Here is a 23,091-nt window from a genome sequence, read left to right as displayed (position 1 = left end):
GTAATACCGCATCTCACCATTTCTTAGAGGGGGCGCTGTTTGACACATCAATAGCTCAATAATAAGAGAAGAGAAAGAAAAAAAAATTGAATTAAACTTCATTAAGAAAGAGTTTCGGCCTCCATGAGAAAACACCTCTGGTGACGTTTGGACCTTTGACCTTTTTGTGTCTTTTGTCCCTCAACAGACGGACCTCATCGTCCTCAATGATGTCCACAGAGTGTTTGCTGTGGACGCCCTGGCCTCGTCCCATCCGCTGTCCTCTAAAGAAGAGGACATCCAGAAGCCAGCGCAGATCAGCGAGCTGTTCGATGCCATCTCATACAGCAAGGTAGGAAGACACTGTCTCTACGGTTCTCTACAGCAGGGACACGTCCACAGGGTCAACGGAGGAGGACAAATATTATCAGACATGAGACGATCAGATAGAGACACAACTGATGAGTGAACATGACTATTTTTAATAGTAAATAGTATAATTCGAGTTTTAGTCGTCTCAGTGTCTCTGAAGCACTACAGACGAACCTGATCTCATCAGGACATGAATGTCACTATTTCTTCTCATGTTCCACCTTTGACCTTTAACCTTTGTCCGTGTCCTCAGGGAGCGTCCGTCCTCAGGATGCTGTCAGACTTCCTGACTGAAGAGGTCTTCACCATGGGACTCAAGGTTTGGATGCTTTCTAATAAACTATGTAAAACTATTCTTGATTCTCAATAAAAATAAAGACTCTATTTTATCTGTTGTTACATTTAGACTGGTTCCATTTTATGTCATTTAATTCACAACTTCAGACTCTTCAGCTGCAGTCAGTGTGTCCACGAGTGTAATTTCAGATGTTCAATGGGATTTTATTAGGTTTTAACTCTTTAAATGAAGATGTCTGCCTTCAATAGTTTTCACATAATAATTAGTAAATTAAATTAATTAAAAGTTTGGGACAGGAAGTGGAACAATTCAGAATTGGAACAATTCAGAATCATCAGGTCAAACCAGGAAGAACTTTTAATTTTCCCAAAATGAAAACAAACATGGCTGACGTACTGTAACCATGGGAACGTCACACTTCTTGTTTCCGTCTGTTTACACTGTGAACATATAAATATATATATGGGTGCAGAATAGTTCCTCCAAAGTGCCAAAGCTAGCCAACTGCTGAACATAAGTTCAATGTATACGGTAATCCAACGCTTCCTTGTAGGAAGCGTTGTTCCTGGTGGAGGTAGAGCAGAGCGTAGGATTAATTAATGAAAACACCACTGAGTCCATATTTATATACGGTCTATGTAGAAGACGTGTTGAGTCCATATTTATATACGGTCTATGGAGGAGACGTGCTGAGTCCATGTTTATATACAGTCTATGGAGGAGACGTGTTGAGTCCATGTTCATACTCTGCGTGCTCTCTGTCCTTCCTGCAGACCTACCTGGATGAGTTCAGGTTTGGAAACGCCGTCTACACCGACCTGTGGAAGCACCTGCAGATGGTACGATTTCTTAACGACGTTGAACCTTTAATGGCTTATTATTAACTCCACATCATTCACTGTTGATTTAGATCCCTCTCCACCTCCTCCTCTATCTTCTCCTTCACCTGCTCCTCCTCTACCTCCTCCTACCTCCTTCACCTCCTCCAGGTCCATGTGTCCTTGTCTCAGCTAGCTTTATTGGGCCTTAGACCAGGTTCCTTTCAGTGACGGTGGGTGGGTAGTGGGACAGTAGACACATAAGTGAGTTCCTGTCTGTCTTCCTCAGGCTGTGAACGCCACCAGTACGCCTCTTCCTGCCTCACTGACCGACATCATGAACACCTGGGTGCTGCAGATGGGCTTCCCCGTGGTCACCATCAACACCGAGACCGGAGTCGTGTCCCAGAAACACTTCCTGCTGGATCCAGACTCTGTGGTCACCACTGAGTCCCCCTTCAAGTACTTACCCTCCATCCTTCAATCCTTTAACGTTCATTCAGTATCCGTTTCATAAAAGTCTGGGTAAAGAACTAGAACCACTCGTGTCTCTGCTGCAGTTACCAATGGATCGTTCCAATCAAGTGGATGAAGACCGGAGTCGTCCAGAACACAACGTGGCTGCAGGTTGATTCCAGTAAGATGATACCGATGCTACCACTTCCTTAGGAAGTCAGATTTACAGACTGATTTATTATATATTTATTTCTTTGATAGGGACAGTGAACATTAATGGACATCTATTCAGGCAGCAGTAGACGTAAATACGCTGGATTATAGCATCAATGCTAATTTGCACTAAAACAAGAAGATTAAGACATAGAGCAGGACAATGGATCCCAGAGAACTCGTGTAAAGGGAACGTTGGTGAAATGTTCTGTACTCAGTGTAAATCATGAAGTAAATGTCCTGATCGGCTTCGATACTTGAACTCCAGCTGTAAATAATCTGTGTCGTCTGTAGCCACCATGAACGAGATGAAGACTACAGGGAGTGATTGGCTGCTGGTGAACCACAACGTGGTCGGTTATTACCGAGTCAACTACGACACGAAGAACTGGGACAAGCTGCTGTCGACTCTACAGACCAACCACAAGGTACGACCACTAACTGAGACGAGACAAAGACGAGCTGGACTGACTGTGTCTCTAAACTTGTGAAGTTTAGTCTAGAAACCAGCTCATCTTCATCATGACCTGTAGCAATGAAGCCAAACCTAGTAGAGCTCCCCCTGGTGGCTGGAGGCTGCAGTAAAGGAGGTTTTTTGGAGGTTTCTGAGTTGTTGTTGTTGTTTTTTTCTTTTAAGATGATTCCAGTGCTCAACAGAGTTCAGCTGGTGGACGACGCCTTCAACCTGGCCAGGTAAGACTGGACCGAAGGGGATGGATTAATCATTCAGTGTTTCCATGAATCTCGTTACACAGGAAGTTCTTTGGGGGAGTTTACCTTACATGTCATACAACAGAATTATGGGGATCAACCTATAAAACCATTATAAATCAAGTAGTCCTACTGCACAGAGAGCCATACGTCCCACCAATAAAAGTATTCCTAGAGCTCACACCGTTTAGTAAGACCTGGAACTAAACAAATAATTGCACTTCTTTTTCTTAAACGTCTGGTTGTTCATAAAATGTTTTGTTAAATGGAAACACTTTCCTAAAGAATTTATTTGCACTAAAACTAAGGGAAACATTTGGAGTTGTTGTTATTTGAAGGTTAATACACTGTTGTGTTCCTGGTCTGGTCCCTTGAGATCAGACTGGGCTGAATGTGGCCCCTGAACTAAACTGAGTTTGACCCCCCTGGTTTAGAGCGAAGATCATCCCGACCACACTGGCCCTCAAAACCACCAAGTACCTGAAGAATGAGAGGGAATACATGCCATGGAAGTCAGCGCTGAATAACCTGGACTTCTTCTACCTCATGTTCGACCGCACCGAGGTTTACGGCCCCATGCAGGTGAGTTAAAGGAGCTCCAATAAACCGATGAGATCCCGAGCTGAACGCCAGCCACGTCCCCTGAGCCCAGTCTCTCTGTTGTTCACAGGATTATCTGAGGAAACAGGTCACGGGTCTGTTCGACCACTACAAGACATTGACCAAAAACTGGACGGTCGTCCCAGAAGGACACATGGACCAGTGAGTTCAACAGACCGCATGATTTAGAACATGTAGAGTCACAAAAGTGTTTCACTTCATAGGAAAACCACATAGATGGCGCCATAACTACACTATACTATACTATACTATACTATACTATATTACACTATACTATACTATACTATACTATACTATACTATATTACACTATACTATACTATACTATACTATTTCACTATACTTCCACTATATTATGCTGTACTGTACTTAGATGAGGCTTAGATGAGAATTCTGTAACTGGTAAAGTCCTCATATCTTTACCTTCGTATTTGGCTGAGTGACTAAGTGATTGTGTAATTTGAATGATATTAATTAACACCAGATCTCATTCTCTAGTCTGGTCTCATTTCCACTTCCTCGTAGTTGTAATCATCAGGTTTTAGCTTTAGCTCGTCAACGAGGAACATTTTCTGTCTTCATCTTCGATCTTGATCTTAGTCATTCCCGCGCCTCTGTCCTCCAGGTATAACCAGGTGAACGCCATCAGCCTGGCCTGTAGGACCGGTCTGCCCGAGTGCCTGGATCTGGTGAAAGGCTGGTTCAAGGCGTGGATGACCACTGGCAACAACGCGTGAGTGAACAGGTCCAGGTCTGGAGCTTCTGCTCCTATAAACACACCAACTGATTCATGTCACCTTCAACAACATCTTTCCTCAGGATCCACCCCAACCTGCGCTCCACTGTCTACTGTCACGCCATCGCGGCCGGCGCCGCCGCCGAGTGGGAGTTTGCTTGGACACAGTTTAAAAATGCATCCATCGCTAGTGAGGCGGATAAACTCCGCTACGCACTGTCCTGCAGCAAAGAGACCTGGCTGCTCAACAGGTGAGTTCATCCGCAGAGGTTTATAAATGAGATCCAAAAAGAGTTTAAAACAAGGCGTCTGGACTTGGTTTGAGAAGACGTTTCATCCGAGTAGCTGAACTCCACTAGTCCATGTGTCCTTTTTTTGAAACTCTTTTTGGATCTAAACCAGGACCTGGAGGACTAAGAACCTTCACAGATATACATGAATGATTAACTCTGCCCAGGTACCTGGAGTTCACCCTGGACCCCAAGAAGATCAGGAAGCAGGACGCCACCTCCACCATCGTCTACATCGGCAACAATGTGGTGGGTCAACCTCTGGCCTGGGACTTCATCAGGGCCAACTGGGCGTACATCTTCAGAGAGTGAGTCCATTCATTCATCGCACACGCATCTGAATTCAGGAGTTAGTTTAAATGAACAGCTAAATACAGACACTACGTTAAATGGAATGTTTCTAGTTCGACTTTTATTTATTCCAATTAAACATTTAAAAGTCATGTTATCATGACCCTCGTGGACAAATGTGTAATTAATGTCAATCTCACATTAATCTTACAATAATTAAAAGTAATTAAATGTTTAAATCAAAGGATTATTAACAGGGCCTCTAGTTGTTTAAAGAAATATTAACCTAACTCTTAATTAACATGGATAGCCACCTATAACACTATGATAATGGTCCAATGAAATAATTAATGGGCAGATTTGTGGCTTCGTGTGTTGATGTTTCTGCTGAAACTGGCCAGTGGATAAGATCATTTATTTGTTCCCGTCTGGCTCCTCTCTCAGGTACGGTGGTGGATCTTTCTCTTTCTCCAACCTCATCAACGGCGTCACCAAACGCTTCTCCACTGAGTTCGAGCTCCAGCAGGTCAGATATATTTATCATCTTTCTTCGTTTAAGTCTTGAAGGGAAGGTTGTTCGTTTGTTGAGATAACATTATTTCTTTGACAATAAAACATAGACAGCTCCTCAACAGTGAAGCCAAAGCTAGTAGAGCTCCCCCTGGTGGCTGGAGGCTACGGTATAGATCATAAGCTCCATCCCCTCCACGTTAGTGGGCGGGGCTTGGGCTAAACTAAAATACACCTGAAATTAGGTAGTTAATATAATGTTGATTCATTGTGAACCTGACTTTACTGTGAACCTGACTTTAATATGAACCTGACTTTACTGTGAACCTGATTTTAATATGAACCCAACTTTAATATGAACCCGACTTTAATATGAACCTGACTTTACTGTGAACCTGACTTTACTGTGAACCTGACTTTAATATGAACCTGACTTTAATGTGAACCTGACTTTAATATGAACCTGACTTTAATGTGAACCTGACTTTAATATGAACCTGACTTTACTGTGAACCTGACTTTACTGTGAGCTGTAGAGACGATGAACCCTTCATTCTCTTTGTGTGTGTTGTGTTTCTCAGCTGAAACAGTTCAAGACCGATAACTCTGACGTGGGTTTCGGCTCCGGGACTCTGGCCGTGGATCAGTCCATTGAGAGAACCATGGGAAACATCAAGTGGATCGGAGAGAATAAGCAGAATGTTCTGACCTGGTTCAATGATGAAGCTAAAGCCTAAACGAGGAACCTGTGTTCTCCGTCTAATTTAAAATGTTTTGTTGTTGTTGTTGTTGTTTTCCTGTAAAATAAATGTTGCTTGGAGCAGATTTACTCCTGTAGAATGATTCATGCATCATTTCATCACCTTTAAAATCAGTCAGGACTCTGATCAGCTCACTGAGCTCGAGTTATAGAAAAAAGAGAATTACAGTTTATTGAAAAGCACAAATCACCTGGCGAGGACTCGTTTTAGTGGTTTTGTAGCTGTTTAAGTTCTTTGTCAATATAATTTTATAGTTCCTGATTATAAGAACAGAGTTGGTGCATGTTCCCTTTAGTTTTCTTCTAACATTTGGACGATTATTTTTTTTATATTAGCAGAAAAACTGGACTCCTCTTCCGTCTCATTGTTTGTGTTTTCTACATTTTTAAGATTGAGCTGCTGAAGCAACCACAGCCCTTTTTCTATTTTAACACATTTTATTTCTATTTTCACACACTGCCTCATAAATGTTGGAGCAATTAATGGTAAACCTGTTCTTTTATTTATTGTACATGTTTGTCCTGGTAATGACGGCTCTCTGCTGTGGAACTGGGAACATGTTTTTACATATTTGAAATTTCATTGTGGAAAAGAGAATTAAAACTTGATTTCTTAATAACTTACTGTTTTTTTTCTGGATGAGAAATATAACTGTCAGATTATGATTTGAACTAAAACATAAAAATCTAACTTCTAAACTTTACTGGCCTTCTGACACAATTTACTACATAAAAATATTATAGAACATTAAAAGACCATTTATTTCTTAACTGAGGCTAAAATAGAAGCTAACTAATTCAGCTCATCAGGGGAAAGCTAACTCCTTTATAAAGTGAGAGGGACATGAGTTCTAAAAACACGGGGAGTTAAATGGAGTTTGGTTTCTCTTCAAAACCATAAACATTTACAACAGCACCGAAGGTAATTAAAGTCCAAAACACATTCTACATGTGTTTTTAAGTACAGAGTCATTTTCACTTCACGAGAATGTGAATGATGTTAATAATTATTCGCGATAAGCGTTCATAAACCAGCTTTAAATAGACGCTTTTAACGCCTGCGGGGCTCTATTGAGAATAATCACGTTTAAACTTTTCTTCAGTAACGAAGTAATTCACTTGTATTTGTCAGTGTTTAAAGTTTTAATTGTCGACAAGGGACTAGTTATTGTGAATTCGGCATTGAAAACCATATTGTCAAACATATATTACTCGTAAAATCTCGTGTAGTCAGTTGCAGTGTTAGCCAGGAGCTAGCATGCATGCTAACTAGCTTTATGTCCTGAAATGAAAAGTTTATTTTAATATTTATTAAACAAAAACGTCTTTAATGTCTTCTCAAAACTCCCAAAAGCTACCTGTTATTTATTTTATTTTATTTAATTCTATCATAGTATTACACTGTATAATATTATAAAGTAATTGCTAGGTTCATATTTATTTAAAAATCTAAAATTAATTAATAATCCTTTGATTTAAACTTTTAATTAATGTAAAATCTCAGAGATTTTTTTATTGTGTTGAGTTAATTTATGAGATAGACATTAAATAATTTAAATACATTAATTACATGATTTATGGTGTAAATTTGTACAAAAGGGTCAGAGTTTGTAAATATTTAATCGAAGCAAATAAACGTTTAGTTAATTAGAAAACTTACATTTAAAGTAGTGTCTGTATTTACATGTTTATTTAAACTAATCATCTGATGTGTAGCTTCTCAAATGTCAACATGTGTAACTTCTAATTATAACTATTTAAATTTTTACATTTAATGTTTGACAAAGTAATTCTTGTGAAGTTTTTAATCTCTTTGTATTTTATTGAGATTTATGGTCCAAACACATTTGAACTGTTGCCGTGGGTCAAATAAACAGGGGGACAGTAAATGCAGCACAGAGAGTCTGGATGAGACAAACAGATTTACAGAGACAGGCTTTGACCCTTGGACACAGAGACTTGATAAAATGTTGACGTCACAGGCGTGTGAATTCACAGAGTTTAATGGCTGATATGTGAACATGCACTAAAACCTGACTGTGAATAATCTATCAAATAGGTCACAGTCCCACCATTCCCACGAGAGCTGCCTTTATCTGTCGTCCATTTATCACAGAGTGGGACGGGACCTGGCAGTGGAGGTGGAGGATGGAGGGTGGAGGTGGAGGGTGGAGGGGAGCTGTAATCAGATGATCTGAGGGCTGGAGCTAGTTCACGGTTCAGCAGAGCTTCAGTCAGGACTCGTCTTTTTCTTTGAGATGGGGGGAAGCTGCCGGATCAGTAAAGTCTTCATCGTGAGCGCGGTCTTAACGGTGGCCTCCATCGCCACCATCGTCACGTTGTGGACTCTGGCCCTGAGAGACAAAGACGAAGGCACAGCTCCCTGGGACAGGTAGGACACGAGGACATGGTGTGAATGCTCCGTGATAATCTGTCTGGACTCAAACAAAGGTCACACTGTCTAACGTTTGGGCGGAGCTCCTTCAGCCTCGATTCAATAAGAAGCTTCTCCAACGTCTCCAGGTTTCTTCCATCCAGTGTTTTTAGTTCAGATCTTGTATTGATGATGACCACTGAGTCCACAGAGATTGGAGCCTTTTTTCCCGGTTGTCCTCCCTGATCAGTGGTTTTCTGTTCAGTCCCTTGAGTTCCCTTCACATTGTCCATGGTGTGAAATGCTCTTCCTTCCACTATTAAACACAGCCCTGAGTTCTACTGCTGCTTTTCCTCCAAACGTTTCTCCATCAATCAGGATTTATTTCTTCCTGGTAGAACATGGTTCTCCACTGTCCTTCCAGTCTGGAATAAAGGTCTTAAGCCAGTTTTAGTAGTTTCTAGATGTTTCCTCTGCTTGATGCAGCCAATGATTTGACCCTTCTCCACCAGACTAACATCTCCTCCTCTACCAGACTAACATCTCCTCCTCCTCCAGACTAACATCATCTCCTCCACCAGACTAACATCTCCTCCTCCACCAGACTAACATCTCCTCCTCCACCAGACTAACATCTCCTCCAGACTAACATCTTCTCCATCAGACTAACATCTTCTCCATCAGACTAACATCTTCTCCATCAGAATAACATCTTCTCCACCAGACTAACATCTCCTCCACCAGACTAACATCTTCTCCTCCAGACTAACATCTCCTCCATCAGACTAACATCTTCTCCACCAGACTAACATCTCCTCCTCCAGACTAACATCTCCTCCACCAGACTAACATCTCCTCCAGACTAACATCTTCTCCATCAGACTAACATCTTCTCCTCCACCAGACTAACATCTCCTCCACCAGACTAACATCTTCTCCATCAGACTAACATCTTCTCCTCCAGACTAAGATCTTCTCCACCAGACTAACATCTTCTCCTCCAGACTAACATCTCCTCCTCCAGACTAACATCTCCTCCACCAGACTAACATCTTCTCCATCAGAGTAACATCTATTCCACCAGACTAACATCTTCTCCTCCACCAGACTAACATCTTCTCCTCCACCTGACTAACATCCTCTGTGTCTTTCCACATGGTTGTTGGAGAAATGAGAAGCTGCTCATTGCATCAGTTGGTCTTAAAGAACTTGTTGAACACCAGCTGAAAGATAATCACCAAACACACTTCATTGTTACTTTTTTGAGCAGGTTTAACTCGACATGAAAGACTCAGCTTCAGCTTTAGACTGTTTTGCATTCATGTTAAACACACTCTACATGAGGTACAGACCTTTTTAGAAACAACATGTTCATTAGTGGTTTTCTCCACATCTGTATCTAACAGCATAAAAATAAAAAACAAAACCTAAAGGTTTGTGCTTCCTCGACTAAAGTAAAGATGGACAAAAATCTTCTTACACACATAAGAAAATATTTTTATCAATCTTATGTACATACTCAGTTATATTCAAAGTCCATCGTAGTCTTCCCGTGATTAAAACGAGTTGCTCTTGTTGCGAGGTTTGTTTGAGGTCGTATCACATCTCCTCTTCCTGATACTTGGACTCTTTTTCCAAATCAACACAATCGATCTTTTAGCAGCAGGAGACATAATATAATAATATTATAATAATATATTGTGATAATCTCCCATTATTCCTTCATTTCTGGTGTCCTGCTGGTTTTCTGGTACAACCCTGATATAAAAAAAACAGGATGTAATATTTTTATAATAATATAAAATTAGTTTTCTAAAAAAATTCAGTCATTTAGGGCAGAACATTCGGAGGAAACAGTTTCAGGTTTTATTTGAATTGTTGTTCCCTCCAGGTTTCGTCTTCCCACGGCTTTGGTCCCTGAGTTCTATGACATCACCCTGTGGCCTCGACTCAGCCCCGACCCAAACACCGGCCTCTACGTTTTCACAGGTGATTAAACGAAATGAAAAGTACCTCAGTTTACCAGGTATTGTTGTACTTCAGTATGTCTTGATGAGAAGTATTTGTTATTGGGTGCAGTCGACCCGGCGTTAGTTACTAATTATAACGTTGGTGTTTTAGGGTTAATGTCTCATATTCAGTTGCTCTGATTGTTCGGAGGATTTTCCAGGTGATGATGCTGGAATGAAATCCAGACTCTGATGAGACCAGAGTGATGGTGGAGTGGGTTAAAGCACTAACAGTTATTTTCCCGTTTGTTTCTCGGTCCATCAGGTCATTCTGTCGTACAGTTTGAGTGTGTAGAAGAAACCGATTTGATTCTGATCCACTCCAACCTACTCAACTACACCAAGCTGAACAACTCACACATCGCCACGCTGGTTAACTCAGGTCTGTACAGGCAGAGTCTGGATGCATCACACTCACATGTTTCATATAATTAACGTATTAAACAAGGAAAGGTAAAACCACGTGGCTCTGGACTCCCTGAGAAACACTTTAAACACAGTAAATAAACAGAGGAATAAAACTTAAAAGCAGAGAAGACGAACGAAGGACGACAACGTCCACATTTTCTCCAGAGAAGAAGAATAAGGAGTAAAGGAACCTTTAATGGATCATCAGAGAACCACTGATTGGAGACATGATCAGAACTGGTCCAGGTCCAGGTCCAGGCCCAGGTCCAGGTCCAGGTCCAGGTCCAGGTCCAGGTCCAGGCCCAGGTCCAGGTCCAGGTCCAGGTCATTGTGAGACTCCACCTACAGATGTTCCTCATAAAAACCTAAACTCTCCTCCTGACATTTAAAACTTGGAGGAAACGTCTTCTAAACTCAACCAGTCCAGATGGGTTTGGTTCAGCTTTGTTTTCTGGATCTTTTGTTTAAACTCTTTATTACCAAATAATTAATGTTGTTCTGGACTGAACCTGCCCATCCCCCATTTTGTCAGTGAATTAGATTTCCAGGTATTTACAGTGGGAAATTTGGATATCTAATTACTTATTTACTTGTTTCTGATGATCTGTTATACATTATTGTTTACATGTTTATTTTATTTTGTATTTGACCTTCATTTTATTTCACTGAGGTTCTGAAAGGCGCTTATAAATAAAATGTATTATTATTATTGTTATTGTTATTATTATTATTATTATTATATCTCTTTTTAAGCACAAAATGCTGTCAACAGTCCCAAAAATTATTTTTTTTGCCATGTTTTTAGGAGAAAAATGTTCTATAAATCAGTCTCTGAATGATATATGAGGAATCCCCTCCGTAAATACCTGCAGAATGTAGTTAGGAATAAATCTGGAAAGTTTGGTTTGTGTAAGAGCTGAAGTGGAGATTAATGGCTGAGAGTAGCAGAAAAAACAAACTTTAAAGTTTTACATTGCAAAATCCTGTCTATTTTTATTGGAAACCACTAAACGATTGGTTGGCAATACAAAGGGTATGACCATATTTGGACCCGACAGACTTATGCAGGAGAAACTGCAACAGTAGCTCATATGGAAGTAAAGACAGGCTCACAGTAAATAGATGACTTTTAGTGAATTTAGGAGGAAACTAGAGGCGTAACACAGACACAGTCTATGAAACAAACACCTAAATGAGCATCACAGACATGTTAATGAAGCAAAAAATCGCAAAATTAATCAGTGGGTGAAAAAACTTAAGAGTCCTAAAATGAAAACGTAATGAACGGCTGATGAAATGTGACTGTTTGCAGACGATGTTCTTCTATTCATTGTCTCTCTTCTTATCTGTCTTCCTCCTCCAGATGGTTGGTCCGCTCCCAGTATTAAGGTTTCCTGGCTGCAGCCTAAGACTCAGTATCTGGTCATCCAGCTGGACGATGAATTACTTAAAGGACAGAGGTATCAGCTGTACACAGAGTTCACCGGAGAACTGGCCGACGACTTGGCCGGTTTTTACCGCAGTGAATATGAGGAAGACGGAGTCCGAAAGTAAGTAGATGTGCTTTGAAGGGTGAATCTGAGCTCTGGACTCTCTGTTCAGGATATTTTCTCGTTCACAGGATTGTCGCCACCACTCAGATGCATCCAACTCACGCCAGGAAGACCTTCCCTTGTTTTGATGAGCCAGCTATGAAGGCTGTGTTTCACATTACTCTCATCCACCCGCCTGGAACCGTAGCCTTATCCAATGGCTTGGAAACAGGTCTCAGCTGCATACATTTACCTTTTTATTATGGGGGGTGGATATGTGCCAATAATGTTGAATATCGGATGGATCCTGCATCATTATCACATGTGAAGTTAAACCAAGTCAGTTTTTTTCCAGATTTTCCAAATTCTTGTGCTAGTTTAGCATTAGCATGAGTGTAAGGCAGCTAGCTAAATCAGACAAGATGCCAGAAGAATTTAGACTTTGTCATGATGCAGAACATCTGTGAAGGTTCTCAGTCCTCCAGGTCATGGTTTACATCCAAAAAGAGTTTTAAAAAAAAGTCATCCGGACCAGTAGAGTCCAGAGGAGACGTTTCGTCTGGACCAGTAGAGTCCAGATGAAACGTTTCATCTGAGCAGCTTCTTCAGCTCTAAGAGACTGGAGGAAGTTTGAGGTTTAAATTTAAACTCTGAGGGTAAAACCATCAGAAACGTAAGTTCAGACTGGATCAGATTCTATCTCAGTCCTCCTCCTCTATTCCTCTACTCCTCCATCATAGATGGATGAGATTTGGACGTTGTTGTCCTCAAAGGAAGACGTCCCTTGTCCCTCCAGTTAGCAGTTATCAGAGTTAACCATTCAAGGTTTTATTTTTTATTTATTGAAGCTAAAATAAAGTCCTCGTCTCTCAGATGACGGCTATGACCACTGGTCCTCTTCTGTCCATCGCCACATTAAACTCCGCCTCAGAAACCACCTGATTGGTCCAGCAGGTCTTTGATGACTGTTCAGCCAGGATCATTTCATATCTGTTCATCTTCCTCAGATGTTGTTGGCGCCACCTTTGACGGAGTAGCTGTGACACAAACCAGGTTTGAGCCGACAAAGAAAATGTCCACTTACCTGCTGGCTATGGTCATCTCTGACTACTCATACCTGGAAACCACTCAGGGAGACACTCTGGTACGTGTCTGACACGTCTCCTCCATGTTCTTAATGTTTTCATATTCAAAGATCTTCATATATATTCCACTAACTGACCCTCAGTTGACGACCAAGATCAGATCAGATCAGATTTGATGGTGAAACATAATTCACAGAAGAGTTTGTGTGGTCAGGTGCGTATCTGGGCTCGGAGGAAGGCCATTGAGTTGGGACAGGGGGACTACGCCCTCAATGTGACCGGACCCGTCCTGGACTTCTTCCAGTCGTACTATAACGTCCCCTACCCCCTGAGCAAGTCTGGTGAGTCTCCTCTTTCCATCTACCTCATCTTAGACTTTAATTCATGGGTGTGTGATTTGTACTTGTGAATTGGAGGAAGCGAGACTGGATGAAATAACACAGCTCAAAATCCAAAGGTGAGGAGTCAAAACAAAATCCTGTGGAAGTTAATCCAACAAAAAGGAGATCTAGAATAATAAAAAAAAAAACTAAAAGAGTTCAAAAGATAGCAACACTAAGAAATACCAGGAACAGTGGAAAGAGGAACAGTAAGGAAGTGCAAATAAGGAAGTAAACACATGAATAACAGAGTTTATAGTGACCAAACTAATAAAAGCAGTGGAGCCATGAGAGCTCTGCTTAAAGTGAAGCCAAAGCCTGTGGAGCGCCCCCCTGTGGCTGTCTGCCGTGTAGTACATGTTAGTGGAAGGCAAACTAAAAAACACTCAACACGTTATGAGGAAGGTTTCTGTCATTTTAATGATTGTTAAACAAGAAGGGATTAGAGGGTCTGGATTAGATTTAGATATTGCAGCTGGATAAGCCAGATTTTAAGACATTTGTTTTTTATATTTCAAGTTTTTATTTGAGTTTTACTTGGGACACGTTCAATGCTGCTTCATGTTAACAAGCAGGTGGAAGTTCTTAGACTGAAAACTTGTGTCCTCCTCACAGATCAGATCGCTCTCCCAGACTTTTATTTCGGTGCCATGGAGAACTGGGGCCTGGTGACGTACAGAGAAACCAACCTCCTCTTTGAGCCGGCCACCTCCTCCAACAGGAACAGAGAGACCACGGCCTCCATCATCGCTCATGAACTGGCTCACATGGTGAACTGTGTTTGTGGTTTTTCATGTTTTGGCTCGTTGGTCTGTTAGTTCAGTTCGGTTGATGCCGTGTGTGTGTGTGTTTGTGCGTGTGTTGCAGTGGTTCGGGAACCTGGTGACGCTGCGATGGTGGAACGAGGTCTGGTTGAACGAAGGCTTCGCTACGTACGTGTCGTACCTGGGGGCGGACCACGCTGAGCCGACGTGGAACGTGGTGAGAACATAGACTGTATATAAAGATGGAACTGCTCATCAAAAGTGAAGCCAAAGCTAGTACAGCTCCCCCTGGTGACTGGAGGCCACAGTTAGCTCCACCTCCTCCATGTTAGTGGGCGGGCGTTGGGCCAAACTAAAACACAAAAATACACATCAGACAATTTATTTCAAGGATGGTTTCTGTCATTTCAGGTAGTTAATATAATGTCGATGAATGTTCAAGTGTCAGTTTTGTATAAGTTTTGTTTTAGTTTGTTATTTGACGCTGTACAGGATGTGACATGATGGTGACTACGGTGGCACGATAACAACCTTTCCGTAAAGAGGTCCCATGGGATCCTAAGAGTTGTAAAAATTATTTTTAAATTAAATTCAGTGTATAATCCAATATTAATTTTAGTAATAATTAGGGCTGTGAAAATTAACTCGTTAATTCGTATTAGTCCATCATCACGATTAATCTGATTAAAAACTTTAACGCAATTAGTCCATCTGTAGCTCAGAATGATTCTGACAGTCTCATTTCAGGCAGTTTGTCCAAGTAGCGTTAGCGTTAGCACCAGCTGATCCGGTAGCGACAGGCAGCAGAACCAACCCATAAAGATGGAAGACGCTAAACAGCACGTTGGTCCTCTCCATGGGACATTTGAGGACAAAGAAACCAAGAGGGACCAGTGGAGACACATAAAGTATCATCACACTCTGCAGGAAGGAGTTTTCTTTCCAGCTTCAAACAGCACATGAACCAAGCCAAGCATACGTTAGCCGGGGATTCTGCTAGCACTTGGGCTAACGCGGCTAACAGCTGGAGACAAACCAAGACAAACCAAGACAAAGACAAGCTGCCAATGCTGCTGCTAATATGTGTCCACTCCTGCAGCCACTGTTCACTGGGAGAGACTGTTCTCAATAAGAAGCGTCAGCTCTCCTCTGGTTGGACAATGTCCACAAGTTAGTTTGTCTCCGTAGCAACAGGGACACACTAAAAGACAAAAAGCAGTCATTTTGTCCTCAGGATGAGGAGTTTCCAGGAGAAACAGAATCAAGCAAATTTCAACTTTTATTTATTATTATTAATCAAACTGACCCTGACAACATTCACTTTAGTTTAACTTATCAAAGCTTAGTGATGGAGGCTGCATCAACAACAGGGTCGTCTTACAACAAATGTACTTCAAATGACTTCCATTGGAACCATGCATGTTTTTTAATGGAGTCTTTCTAACGTGCTGCTGTGGATGTGTTTGCTCCAGAAAGACTTGATCGTACTCGATGACGTCCACAGAGTGTTTGCAGTCGATGCCTTGATGTCGTCTCATCCTCTGTCCTCTGATGAAGACGACATCTTCCTTCCTGAGCAGATCACCGAGCAGTTTGACACCATCTCATACAGCAAGGTGCACATAGACGGACTCACACTTTCAGGCCCTACATCTAACTCTCGTGACCTCGATGTCTCATCTGCAGGGAGTTTCAAATATTCATGCTTTTATCCATAACTCAACAATTCAAACTCTAATTATTAAAGTAGAGGATTGAATTAGCCTGAAGCTAAACCAGCTTCCTCCACCTACAACGTAGTCCTTCTGTCTGTCTGCGTTTCCCAGGGTGCAGCAGTGCTGAGGATGCTCTCTGACTTCCTGTCTGAGTCCGTCTTCGTCCAGGGTCTCAGCGTGAGTTTAATGTGACAACGTGATATTTATGTTTTGATGTGAAGAAGCTGAAACTGACCATGGTTTCCATTCATCTGCAGAGTTACCTCAAACACTTTGCCTACAGTAACACAGTAGCAAGCGACTTGTGGAAACATCTCCAGACGGTGAGATACCAGAACAGAGAATGTTCTCCAGCTACTAGTTGACTTTAAACAAGTGGATTTTATTGTTTGTTACTAATTTAAATTGCATCACATATCTGGAGCTAACTAGTTAGCCTCAGCTAACAGAGAAAACATGCAGATAAACTTTGAATTTCTCAGTCATCATGTCAGAATTTCTTCTTCTTCTGTATCAATATTTCATCAAATCCAAAAACAACTGAGAACAAATGGACCTGATCTAGTTTTTATCATCCTCTGGGTCCTTTAGAGTCTATGCTCATGATTCTACATCATGGCATGCAACATATCAATGCTAAGCTATCTCTCACTAGCATTGATATGTAGCATGTAGCCTTGGTGACTGTTAGCTTAGCATTGATATGTAGCATGTAGCCTTGGTGACGGTTAGCTTAACCCAACGTGGAGGAACACTTTGGGTTCTTTGGTTTGATCCAAATGTCCAGATGGAGAGTGGACCTGGTTCTGTTTCACTAGAACCTTTGGAGAACTAGAAACTCTGGGTCCAGGTCTAGTCCAGGTCCAGGTCTAGTCCAGGGGTTGATGGACGAGTTCAGAGTGATGTTGTTAGTATCAGAGTGGTTTAATTTTATTTCATCACTAATGAACCAGACTCATTAGTGATACTGGGTGTGGTTGTTCCTGCAGGCGGTGGACGTCAGCCATGTTTCACTTCCTCGTCCTGTTGATGACATCATGGACCCGTGGGTGCTTCAGATGGGCTTCCCTGTGGTTACCATAGATACGACCACGGGGACGGTTTCCCAGAGTCACTTCCTCCTGGATCCAGAGTCGGTCGTCACGACCGAGTCTCCGTTCAAGTACGTTTAGATGAGATATGCAGAAGGAGGAAGGAGATTTTAACCTCTAGTGGACGATGGAGGAATTGCAGGTTGTTTTTAACCCCCCCGCGCTCTCCACAGATATGAGTGGCTGGTTCCTGTTCGCTGGATGAAGGCCGGTGAGGTCCAGACTGACATCTGGTGGCTCCTGGAAAAACAAGGTGATCTTTAATAAGTACTACTACTACTACTACTACTAATAATAATAATAATAATAATAAATGATTCTTCTCTGTGAATAATGAACGTGTCTCCGTTCATTTCTCTGCATCAGCTGTGAACCTGGACATGCGAAGCAGCGCTGCCTCGTGGGTTCTGGCCAACGTCAACGTTACGGGGTATTACCGTGTGAACTACGACCTGGGGAACTGGGAACGCCTCTTCAGTCAGCTGGAGTCAGACCACCAGGTCCAGTCAGGAACTTTAACCTCTGAAGGAATGAATGAAAAGTTTATTTCACATATCTAACGAACACATTTAGTGCTGATGGAGATGAATAAATAAGTACATAAATAAGATGTTAGCTCTATATGATTCAGATTCAGAAAAAAATGTATTTGTCCCCAGGAAGCATTTAAGGACACAAAGAGCAGGAAACATGAGACTGAATATAAAAGCTCAGTTAAAATAAGTGGAATAAACCAGTTCCTGTATGAGATCATCTTTCTGTTTTATTCCTGCTGTAAATGCTTCAGGTCATCCCGGTGATGAACAGGGCTCAGCTGGTGGACGACGCCTTCAATCTGGCCAGGTCAGACTCACATCCATTCATTAGAGAACCTGCTCGTTAAGGCACATACCTCAGTGGGTTCTCCATGGGTTCTCCATGGGTTCTGTTTAGCCAGAAAACTTCTTCACAGGTTTAGTCACAGGATTCTAGTTCTCCTTCCTCCAGTTCTTGTACTTTTCTTCTTCTATCTCTTTTAGTTTTTCTTCTCATTCCTCTTCCTGTTCTTTTGGTTCTTCTGCTTCGTCCTCTGGTTCTCCTGGTTCCTCTCAGTTCTTCTTGTTGTTGTTTGGCTGTCTTCTTCGACCTGAGTGGGCTCCATGGGTTCTCCATGGGTTGTGTTACCACCTCACCTCCATATTTATCCATCATATTCAGTCTGTTCTGGTCTCTGCAGAGCTGGACTGGTCTCCACCTCCCTGGCTCTCAGAACCACCTCCTACCTGAGCCTGGAGACGGAGTTCATGCCCTGGCAGTCTGCTCTGGATAACCTGCACTACTACGAGCTCATGCTGGACCAGACCGAAGTCCGCCAGCCCATGCAGGTGAGTCTTGACCCTGAAGATCCGGGTTCAGGTTTTAGATTCAGATTCAGGGCCAGGTTCAGCTCCAGGTGAACCCGGGTCTCCGTGTCTCCTCAGGACTACATCCAGAAGCAGGTGACACCACTTTTCCTCTACTTCAAGAACATGACTTCAGACTGGAGCCGGGTTCCTGATGGACACATGGACCAGTGAGAACTGATCTCAGACCCACATGTGTTTGTTTGTTGTCATCGTGTGATCTTCACCACTAGTCTCGGTCTCAGGTACAACCAGGTGAACGCTCTGCGTACGGCCTGTAGGACCGGACTGGCCGAGTGTCAGAGACTGAGCTCCACCTGGTTCAAAGAGTGGATGAAGAACCCTGAGGAGAACCCGTGAGTTCCACTTCATTTATATCATATATCATATATTATATACATGAAGGTCAGGGGGTGTCATCTAGTTGTGACTTCACTTGATCTGACTTCATACGTCACTACATAAAAAAAGGATTCGGAAAATATAATTTGTATTTTTATGTATCTAAATATATATATGGTTTATACATATGGATTCATTCATAGTTTGTGCAATAAGTGCAAAGACATTTAGAGGTTTGAGTCTCTGGAGTCAAACTGAGCCCAGAGATACGAGGAGGAGGTGAAGGAGGACATGAACAGCCTCTGTGGCTGTTCATTAACGGATCGCTGAGTTTCTCCTCGTCTTTGTTTCGCCAGGATTCATCCTAACCTGCGCTCGGCCGTGTACTGCAGCGCCATGGCAGCAGGAGGCGAGGCCGAGTGGGACTTTGGATGGCGGCAGTTCAAGAACTCCCCCGTGGCCAGCGAGGCCCAGAAACTCATGTCAGCTCTGGCCTGCACCACCAACACACAGCTGCTCCAGAGGTGGGGGCTCCGGGTTCTACAGGAACCTGGTGTCAGGGTAGAGGCTCAGATAGACTAACATTTGGTTTTCATTGAGCCAATCAGAGAAGATCCAGGAAACATTGTCAGGTCTAATCAGGGTCTAATGTGGTCTACAAGGTCCCCCTCTGACCTGATTTATCAGGAACCATGAAGAAGAACAAGTGTCCTAATGTTTCTAATGTGATGACGTTGACAAGTGTCTGAATCAGCTCTGATGTTCTAATGTGACAAATACATGTTTACATTAGTTTAAAGACCAGGAACCAGATATGAGACCAGGAACCTAATATGAGACCAGAACCAGATATGAGACCAGGAACCAGATATGAGACATTCATTCATGTGGATCTACTCTTCTGTCTCCCAGGTTTCTGTCTTACACCTTAAACTCCACAATGATCCGTAAACAAGACGCCACCTCCGTCATCACAGCGGTCGCCTCCAACCGAGCAGGGCAGAGTCTGGCCTGGGACTTTATCAGAGCGGAGTGGGAGTACATGTTCACACAGTGAGTGACTCTAAGAGCTTCTAGAAATACCAGCACAAGGTTCTAGTGAAACAGAACCAGGTCCACTCTCCATCTGGACATTTGGATCAAACCAAAGAACCCAAAGTTCCTCCACGTTGGGTTTTTACCTCTTAAAGTGAATCTGGCTCCAAAATGCTACTGATTCACTACAGGAGGCAACGTTCACACAATTCAACCTTTGGACATTTTATTTCTCCTGGACGTCATCACATTCTACCATTGAGCTCATTATACGATCCAGAAGAAGATGGAGATTTACACATGGAACTCCCCAGGACCCCAGCCACCAAGGCTACATGCTACATAGCAATGCTAAGCTAACAGCCACCAAGGCTACAGGCTACATAGCAATGCTAAGCTAACAGCCACCAAGGCTACATAGCAATGCTAAGCTAACAGCCACCAAGGCTACATGCTACATAGCAATGCTAAGCTCACAGTCACTACTACATAGAAGGCTGCATTGTGTGTATTATCTGTAGTAGCACCATTAGACCACTAGATGGAGACAAAGGTTCAGATTCTATGAGTCCAGTCTCCACGTGGTTCATAGTTTATGTAGAATCATGAGCATAGACTCTAAAGGACCCAGAGGATGATAAAAACTAGATCAGGTCCATTTGTTCTCAGCTGTTTTTAGATTTGATGAACATTGAGACAGAAGAAGAAGAAATTCTGACATGATGACTGAGAAATTCAAAGTTTGTCTGCATGTTTTCTCTGTTAGCTGAGGCTAACTGGTTAGCTCCAGATATGTGATGCAATTTAAATTAGTAAGAACCACTTTCTGAATCAATCATTCAGATTTTTTGTAGTTTGTTACTAACACCAACTATTTTACAACAAAGACATAAAACAATAGTTAAAAACATAAAAACTAAAATCCTTCCAGAAGTAAATAAAACAAGAAAAAGAAGAAGAACCAGACTCTAACCTCCTGCTCTGGTTTCTGTCTCCAGATACGGAGTCGGCTCCTTCTCTTTCTCCTCCATCATCACCGGAGTCACAGCCAGGTTCTCCTCTCCGGCTGAACTGCAGCAGGTACGTCCTCGCACCTCCTCACACCTCCTCCTGGTTCTCCTGGTGCTCCTCCTCCTCTGTGACTTTATAAAACCATCATATCATATTTATTCCAGTATCTTAGAGACGTTCCGTCTTTTGAGCTTTGAACTTTTAGACAAGTTTCTCTGGTCTATAATTCAGTAAATAATATATAATCTGATATTTAATATTATGATATAATCTTTCTGTAGTTCACTGGAAAATATACAATACTACCAATACTACAATACTACCTTGATGAAGTATAGTATTTCTTCAAGGATACGTAACCACACAGGAGCACGTACGTACTAAACTGGAACATTTCTAGGTTCATAAAGTCTATGATGTCGTTCTAAGTTTATAAATCTAGTCCACTCTGCTCTGTGCTACTAGTGTCCAAATAAAGGTATATAATCAGTCTTTGTTTCAGACTCAAACTGGTCCATATGAGAGAAAAAATATATTTTTACTTCTAATCTGCATTTCGATTATGAAAAAAATACTCTCTTGCTCTATTAAATCAGGTTCTTCTTTGTAAAAGAAAATTGAAAATCCCCCCCCCAGTGAATGAATCAATAATCAAACCGAGTCCTGTTGCAGCTGGAGGAGTTCATGGAGGAGCACCGAGCGCTGGGCTTCGGCTCGGCCTCGCTGGCCCTGGATCAGGCCCTGGAGAGGACCAGAGCCAACATCCAGTGGCTGCAGCTCAACCAGCAGGAGGTCCTGGACTGGCTCAAGGGGCAGAGCCGGACCAGGACCAGACCAGACCAGAACTAGAGCGGACCAGGACCAGAGCTGTGACGCCACCGTCTAGATCACACTGGGTTTTACAGAAATATTCCAGTCCAGTACTGAGACCGTCTCAGATGATCACTACTGCTTCATCCTGGTGTCGGATTCCTGCTGTTCCTTTTTATTCTCCCTGGTTTGTTTCCAGTCACTTTCTCTTTTGTTCTTGGAGTCAAACATTAGTTTTATGGTTAGTGAATTATTTTCTAACTCAGTCGTTTATTTTTTATTAAGGTTTAAAATTCTGCATAATTAAGGGCGTTCCCGCTTTGAGTGACAGGTGGTGGAGAGCTGGGTGGGCGTGTCTCAGTGTCCAGGCTGCTTTAGCTCCGCCCCAAGGTTGAAAAGCCAGTGGGTGACGTCACAGTTGGTTTACCTCATTCAGTTGAGTTTGTGTTGAGTTTGTGTTGAGAGTCAGAGACCAGAGCTGCAGTTTGTTCCTTTTATTGATGAAAAGCTGAGACATGCAGACATGCAGTCAGAAGATAAAAAATCAAAGCGTCTGTACACGGAGAGAAACAGAAAGAAAGAGCGAACTGGAACAGAAACATCTCATTCATTGATTGTCAGACTTCTTTTATGTTATTTTATTTTATTTTCTGAACCAGTCGACAGGAATGTTTTTTTTTTTTTTCATGTTCATTGATTTATTTAATTTAAATATTTAATATTTCACTGGTCTGTTTTTAACTCATTCAGCTTCTTATAATAATAATAATAATAATAATAATAATAATAACAATAATAATAATAATTATAATCTGATTATTTTAATATTAATCTTGCATTTATTCATATCTTGGAAAATAAAATCTGAGTGAACTTCACTCACTTTGAGTCCTCAGAGCTTCTCTCCTCTCTGCTCCTCACACACCAACACTTTCATTCGTTCTGTGGATGATTGTTCCTCTGCTCCAGTAGGTGGCGCTAGAAGGACGTTAGTTTGATTCTGTTCATTCATTAAAGGCTCAGAATAAATCCAGTTTTAAGCTTCTGTGTCTCTCAGACATGTTCTCTGATCTGAGCCTCAGTCCAGCAAGATACGAGG

General features: G+C 42.0%; 2 protein-coding genes across 2 annotated transcripts in view; both read left to right on the top strand.

Annotated features, from left to right (window-relative positions):
- Positions 1-6,674, top strand: part of LOC125015195 (aminopeptidase N-like) — a 12,340-nt gene extending 5,666 nt beyond the window's left edge. The window contains exons 8-21 of the mRNA XM_047596894.1: positions 188-331; positions 605-670; positions 1,423-1,488; positions 1,757-1,929; positions 2,028-2,104; positions 2,431-2,564; positions 2,774-2,829; positions 3,282-3,429; positions 3,518-3,609; positions 4,093-4,200; positions 4,287-4,454; positions 4,661-4,801; positions 5,229-5,310; positions 5,876-6,674. Coding sequence (XP_047452850.1) covers positions 188-331; positions 605-670; positions 1,423-1,488; positions 1,757-1,929; positions 2,028-2,104; positions 2,431-2,564; positions 2,774-2,829; positions 3,282-3,429; positions 3,518-3,609; positions 4,093-4,200; positions 4,287-4,454; positions 4,661-4,801; positions 5,229-5,310; positions 5,876-6,031 — 1,611 coding nt within the window. The 3' untranslated portion in view covers positions 6,032-6,674. The remainder of the gene's footprint in view (positions 1-187; positions 332-604; positions 671-1,422; positions 1,489-1,756; positions 1,930-2,027; positions 2,105-2,430; positions 2,565-2,773; positions 2,830-3,281; positions 3,430-3,517; positions 3,610-4,092; positions 4,201-4,286; positions 4,455-4,660; positions 4,802-5,228; positions 5,311-5,875) is intronic.
- A 1,537-nt stretch (positions 6,675-8,211) lies between these two features.
- Positions 8,212-22,887, top strand: LOC125015533 (aminopeptidase Ey-like). The gene is made up of 23 exons (XM_047597489.1): positions 8,212-8,446; positions 10,320-10,417; positions 10,703-10,819; positions 12,209-12,395; positions 12,467-12,609; positions 13,385-13,521; positions 13,677-13,803; positions 14,458-14,612; positions 14,710-14,823; positions 16,079-16,222; positions 16,433-16,498; positions 16,579-16,644; positions 17,311-17,483; positions 17,586-17,665; positions 17,779-17,912; positions 18,200-18,255; positions 18,629-18,776; positions 18,873-18,964; positions 19,040-19,150; positions 19,493-19,660; positions 20,049-20,189; positions 21,170-21,251; positions 21,855-22,887. Exons 1-23 carry the CDS (start codon positions 8,313-8,315, stop codon positions 22,029-22,031), a joined length of 2,850 nt encoding a protein of 949 aa, XP_047453445.1. The 5' UTR covers positions 8,212-8,312; the 3' UTR covers positions 22,032-22,887.
- The last annotated feature ends 204 nt before the right edge of the window (positions 22,888-23,091 follow it).

This window comes from Mugil cephalus, chromosome 10, assembly GCF_022458985.1.
Source record: "Mugil cephalus isolate CIBA_MC_2020 chromosome 10, CIBA_Mcephalus_1.1, whole genome shotgun sequence".
In the NCBI taxonomy this organism is placed as follows: Eukaryota; Metazoa; Chordata; class Actinopteri; order Mugiliformes; family Mugilidae; genus Mugil; species Mugil cephalus.
This window is presented reverse-complemented; position numbering and strand designations above follow the sequence as displayed.

What these genes read in the sequence shown, in the direction of transcription:
- LOC125015533 (XM_047597489.1), top strand. Translation starts at nt 8,313, where the DNA reads ATGGGGGGAAGCTGCCGGATCAGTAAAGTCTTCATCGTGAGCGCGGTC. An exon ending in CGGCCTCTACGTTTTCACAG is followed by an intron (nt 10,418 to 10,702) that starts GTGATTAAACGA and finishes TCGGTCCATCAG; the next exon opens with GTCATTCTGTCGTACAGTTT. An exon ending in CGCCACGCTGGTTAACTCAG is followed by an intron (nt 10,820 to 12,208) that starts GTCTGTACAGGC and finishes TTCCTCCTCCAG; the next exon opens with ATGGTTGGTCCGCTCCCAGT.